The following is a 6742-nucleotide window of genomic DNA, read 5'->3' on the forward strand; positions in this document are numbered from 1 at the left end:
TATATCAGCAAGTGCTAGTCCTACCGTTATGATGCTTTTATCAACTTATAATGTTTAGTGCTTGTACCAAATAAGAACTTTGAAAATGAATCATCACACTCTTTAACCAAATTAGGTTGGAAGCCTGAAAGGCTGTCAGGAAGGAGAGGCTGCAGGTTCCGGCCGGCCTTCCGGTAAGAATGTACCTTCCAGCAAAGGGATTCTCCGACTCATTTTTGCGATTAGTAGCAATCTCAGGCGCAACGAATTAAAGCAATCACTCCCATTATTGATTACTTTTAAGGATTCTGTGGACCAAATTACAGCGTGCACATTCAACCTATAGCTGGAATTACATGCTTTATGCCCTAAGAGTTTTCCAAACATCAAGTAGAAAATTAAAATCAGGCACTTTGTTAAACAGCTTGTCACACTTAGCAATGTTAATGCAGTCTAACATCCAAAACTCCACAAGTCAAAGTCCGTCCAGATCTATCGTAGGGCATCAGCAAATCTTGACTGTTAAGCCCTCTATCAATGCAAATAGGATCATAAAATTGCAAATGGACATGTTCCTCTCCCCTCTTCCACCTTTTCTTCCCACCAACCAGTAGAGTGGTCTAGAAACATACTTCTTAAAACATACAATGTTCACTACCAATGCTCGTGATTGTATACCATATTTTGCTTCAAGCAACAAAATAGACTCAAGATCTTAACCTTTATGTGCCTTCCATTCATTAATTTGTAACATGTTATGCCAACATAAGTCAAACTGGTATGATAAAACTTCCATATTTCACATTTTAATACCGGTGCCAAATTCAGATCACTGTCAAAACAGGAAAAGCAAGGAAAATAAAACCTACCAGCACGGAACTGAAACGGTTGTAGACTTATAAGTCAATTCTGCAGATAAGCGGAGGTATGCCTAATTGATATCACATAGTTGATCGGGTTTGAACCTCTCAGCTCAGAAGAAAGCACTATTTTATAAGTAAAAGGGTTAAGAGAAACGACGGTTGAACCCAAAATACAGTTCACTATTGCTAAGAGACAGCAACCATATGATTAATATGTCAAAAGCGATATTAAGAATTAGGAGACACCTGGAAACTAGACCATAAGATAAATGATTAGAAAACAGAGAAACTTCAATAGCAGGCAGATCTTAAAGACAATCAGAAGTTCTCTTCAAGCCTTCAATTTCCCACTCACCCTACGCCTGTTGTGCCAGCTATTCCTGTCACCGCCAATTTGATTTTTCTTAGCTGCAACTGAACATTGGTCACTCCGGCCAGTTTTTGAACTCATTTCAGTCTGGAGCTTACGCCTCCTCATTCTGTTTTCCAATCTTAAGCCTCGCAACGCACGTACCCTCTTCTCAATCTCCAATGCTTGAGAGAAGTTCCAGATCCTGACAACACCTTCTTCACCTCCGCAAACGATACGATCAGGACCAACATCCACTGAGAACAAATTACTCCCGAATCCATGAAGCATCCTCTGTGGAGGCTCTACATTTTTCTCATCCAGGTGAACAACCTTGGAAGATTTTTCAGTCAACGAATCCCTGCTCATCTTCAAAAGCTTTCTGACATCAATCAGTGAGAGCTTCCCATCACTAGATGCTGAAACAAGCCAAGGGAACTCAAATGCAAGAGAAAAAACAGGACCAGTGTGAGGAATCCATTTTGCGATCTTCTGAACCTTACAACCCAAATTAGTAGTAACCTCAAACATATGAATGGCTCCATCTTCACCTCCTGTAAATAACAGCTTTCCAGTGTGACTTCGTGCCAAAGAATAAGAATTCCCAACATGAGCATTGTTGATAACAGCAAGTTGCATCCCTGTATTAATGTCCCAGATATAAACATCTGAACCTGCAGCAGTTGCCACAGTACTTTCATGAGGAACAAGGCTCCAAACCCAGTCACTATGCACCAGAACATTCAGACATTTCAAAGTAGATCGATCCCAAATACGTACTGTCATATCCCAAGAACCACTATAAATCCTAGTAAAATCCAACGCAACACATGTAATTGGCCCTTCATGCTCCCAAAGACGGAATTCCAAGTTTTGGTTTTGAGCCTTCAGGTCAAACAGATGAGGATTTCCATCCTCTGTCCTCCACCCATGTATAAATCCATCTGTTCCACCAGCTACCAAGAGTCTTGCATCAGCAGCAACAGCACGAATTGTGCAGCCAAGAGGGCGGGACGATGCAATAGACAACCCTTCTTCCATGTTCCACATCCGCACTATCTGATCATACCCTGACGTAAAAATAAGTTTCTTCGATGCCAGAACAAACACAGTTCTCACAGCTTCCGTGTGCCCATACAGCGCATCAATACTATAACGCCCCAGAAATGTTTTACTACGAAACTCCCTCTCCACGAAGAGCTCCTTCCACGACCTCTCATCTGTATCCTCCAGCTCTAAGGCTGGAGTTATCGGATGCCCCCACCTCTCACAATAGAACTCCTTCCACACATCATGCTCAGATGCAAGCCAATACAAGAATTTACTAACACAAGAAACAATCCCAAGCTCCTTAGGGTCTAAGCAGTTGAGGATTTCAGATATCAAGGCTTGAGGAAGATCAGTAATCGACCGACACGAATTTGGCAAAACCTCAGCAGCAGGCACCAAACTTTCGCTAGTTGAGCTCGAGTTCCCACCTTTTGCATGAAAACTTGATTTGGGTTTTACTTTTCCAAACTCAAATATGACTTTCTTTTGATTGTTAGATGTAATTATTTGATCAGTATCAACTTCTTGATCAGCAAAATTATCTGAAAAATCCGCTAAATCCTTTTTCAAACAAATCCCAGTATCCTTTTGGCATTCAAATGCCATAAAAATGTTTTTGCTCCTAAAGATCTAACCTCCAAAAAGGAACCTTAAACCTAACAATATATACAAACAAATTCCCTAAAATCAGCAAAACTACAAAAACCCAATTCAATCACAACCTCAAGGTACAAACTAAAGTAGAGATTCAACCTAAAGAGAAAACCCAAGTCACCAAATTACAAGAAAACCTTGTAAAAAAACACCCAATTCAATCACACCCCGTAGAAGATCAGAAAAAAGTATCCTAATTTAGAAAGTCAAACTCTAGTTTTACAAAGACTAATGATTACTGGAACTACTCTCAAACTCGAGTTATATATCTTTTCAGATTGTACACGATTTTCTTGACAAGAAAATCAAAGGGTCGATGAAATTGTCTTCAAAAATTAAAAATGAAAAAAAAAGCACAGAAATTCAAAGAATAAAAGAGGAGATGAGAAACCGCTAAAGGGTGTGAATTGAAATTGAGTGCAAAGGGTACCTTTCTTTAGGGAAGGATGGCTATCTCCTGTTTTGATTTTGATGATTTTTCTTTTGGAATTTGGAAAACAAAAAAATTGGATATTTGTGGAAATCGAAGAGAGAGAAAAGGCTTTTCAGGGTCTCTGGAAACCGTCTTGTGGTGCAAGCGTACAAGTATATTCTCTTTTTTCTTTACCCTTTTTTCCACTTTTCTCTTTTTTATTTTTTCCCCTGTTATATTAGTTAAATTATAATAACCTCCCTTAAAGTTTGAAGGCATCATTAAAAATACAGTTTTAATACTCAAATTTAGACACATGAACGATTTTAGTCTCTAAATTTTAGACAAAAATAAATCTAATACCCAAACTTTCAACTTTTGAATACATTTATATCCTTGACGATTTTTTTTCAAATTATTACCTAAAAAAGTCAGGTGACAATCACGTATTCGGTAACTATTGTATAAAAAAAAATGCCAAAAAAATGTAAACTATCCTTCTATCACTAAGGTGAAGATGAAATACAGCAAAAGAAGGATAAAAATGAATAAGGTGGCGTTTGGTTTGTACATCAGAATCGGACTCGGATTCGGAATCGGAATTGGATATCTTGGGTTTAGAATGAGATCATTCATTCCAATACATTTGTTTGGTTCAAGTACCTGGAATGTGTATCATTACTATAGTTAATGTTGGCTCGTCGACTCTTTCGAAATAGAATATAATAAATATATTATAAATCACATCGTAAATGATAGTTATTGGCTCTTTGTAAATGGGATTTAAGAAATTTTCACTAATTAAATATATTAGTATAAATGTATTAGTACATTTAGTCTAACTAATTAATAATTTCTATTAGTAAACATGTATAATTATTAGTATAATTGATAATATTAATTATATTACATAAATTAATATACATTATATAATACATATAACTAATAATAATATTATTATAAGTTTGTAACTAATTAAATTAAATATTAAATATATAATTAAATATAAATATACAAATGTTATAATATAAATATAAATATATAATTATATAATATATACAAATATTAATTATACTACTATTTTATATAAATATAATATATATTACATATTAAATATAGTTATTATTATATATTATTATATTTAAAATAATAATTATTATTATTATTATATAACTTATTAATATTACATACATGTATATATTATAATTATATGCACATATAATATACATTTATAAATATACATATATATATTATAAATATATTATTATATAATATTAATAAACTTATAATATATATTATATAGGTATAATTATATTTAACTAAATAATTATATAATATAATAATATCATTATTATAAGTTTGTAACTAATTGAATTAAATATTATATATATAATTAATTCTAATTATACAAATGTTATAATATAAATATATAATTATAATTATATAATATATAAATATTAATTGTACTAATATTTTATATAAATATAATGCATATTAATATTAGATATAGTTATTATTATATTTAAAATAATAAATATAAATATAAATATAATTATATAATTTATTAATATTATATACATGTATATATTATAATTATATGCACATATAATATACATTTAAAAATATACATATATTATAAATATATTATTATATGATATTAATAAATTTATATTATATAAATATAATTATATTTAACTAAATAATTATAATATATATTTATATAATATACTAATATTATAATAAAATATTATAATTGTAATATATTATAATATAAATATATAATATATATAAATATTAATTATACTAAATATTATGTAATTATAAGATTTTGGAAGTACACTTGGGTTTTGGATAAAACCCACCTTTTTACTAGGGAATGGAGAGATGCCAAATTTTTAGAAATCATTCCAAAATTTCAATTCCCATACCAGTGAACCAAACACCAGTTATGGAGTTTATTCCATTACTTCATTCCGATACCCTTTTACCAAACGCCCCCAAGATGAACAAAGTTAGGCAAGTGGTTAAAGTTTTAAAAATATCTTTCTTGGTTTTTTAGTGTCAGAAGGATATTTGAAATTTTTTCATACAATAGTTGCCGGACACATGACTATTACGTGACTTTTTCGATAGCAATTTGGAAAAAAATTATCAAGGATACTAAATGTATTCAAAAATTGAAAATTTGGGCATCAAATTATTTTTGTCCAAAGTTTAGAGACTAAAATAACTGATGTGTCAAAGTTTGGATACTTAAATGGAATTTTTCTCCGTCATATTTAAACCTCACCAAAACTTTACCTTCAATTTTTTTTTTCTTTTTTGGCCCCAGCAACTCGTGTCCTACTTGACTAGAGGAAAGCCGCGTGATAAAAACTGAAGTAAAGAAAGCAAGAAATTACAAGAAGGCAACAATTGAGAGAAAATATGCTGTTGTCGGTAGTTTCGTAAGATATTGTGGTAACTATAAAATAAATTTCCTCTATGGAATGCTGCAGCACAAAATGGAGGAGATTGAGAGAAAACACCAGACTTTTCATTTTCGAGAACATTTTTCCTTTCTGTTGGGTGTTCAAAGATTTTTTTAACTTTTCTGCAAACAGAAGCACAAAATAAAGGAAGGGAAACAAAAGCAAAGAAAAAAAATGAAGACGGGCATGACTGGCATAAAATCTTGGATTCAAAAAAGATAGGTCTCGGGAAAATTTCCCAACTCAAATAGAGGGCAGAATTAGGATAGATCTAGATCAAACTAAAAATATTGAATATTTTGATATTTGAGAGAAAATGAATTCTTTCGTCTCAAAATTTAATTAATATTCATTATTTAAATTAAAGTGGTTCTTTCGATCATTCAACATTAAAAAAAGACAGCCTTGTTTGAATTACATTTTTTTGAATTTTTTATAAAAAAAATTATTATAATGATTTGATATATGTAAAGTAAAAAGGTGATTGAAAAATATGTTCACAGGAAAACGTAACACTGTCCAAACAAGTCTTAAATTGTCAAATCCCACAACCACCACCTCACAAAAATGCAATCTTTCATAGTAGACTTGATTATCACATAAAACTTATTAGCAATTGAATTAGAATATTAGCTACAGCAATTGAACTAGAATATTAGCTACTCTCCCTTGTCCATTTGGATTTAGGGACTTGATTACATTAAGCATCTAAGAGAAACTAACTAAGCCATGATAATTTCATAGCCATTTAATCATCTTTATTTGCCCATAGCACTAGGGCCGTACGTCTTTAGTGTAAATTTCTCGCTTGATTGTTGGATCAATAGCTCTAGATGAACAGTGGGATGCTTACCTTACTATTATGATATGAAGCAGAGGAGAAAAGGGTTTTTTTTTTTTTTTTTTTTTTTTTAGATTAGGACGTGAGTAGGGTCATTTTGATGGATTACTGATGCAATCAATG

The 6742-nt window shown here is 31.8% G+C and overlaps 1 protein-coding gene across 1 annotated transcript; it reads right to left on the minus strand.

Annotated features, from left to right (window-relative positions):
• Positions 1-952: 952 nt before the first annotated feature.
• On the minus strand, positions 953-2983 carry LOC113703934 (F-box/WD-40 repeat-containing protein At5g21040-like). The gene has a single exon (XM_027225467.2). It carries the CDS (start codon positions 2845-2847, stop codon positions 1174-1176), a length of 1674 nt encoding a protein of 557 aa, XP_027081268.1. The 5' UTR covers positions 2848-2983; the 3' UTR covers positions 953-1173.
• Between the last annotated feature and the right edge of the window lie 3759 nt (positions 2984-6742).

Source organism: Coffea arabica, chromosome 1e (assembly GCF_036785885.1).
Source record: "Coffea arabica cultivar ET-39 chromosome 1e, Coffea Arabica ET-39 HiFi, whole genome shotgun sequence".
Classification (NCBI taxonomy): Eukaryota; Viridiplantae; Streptophyta; class Magnoliopsida; order Gentianales; family Rubiaceae; genus Coffea; species Coffea arabica.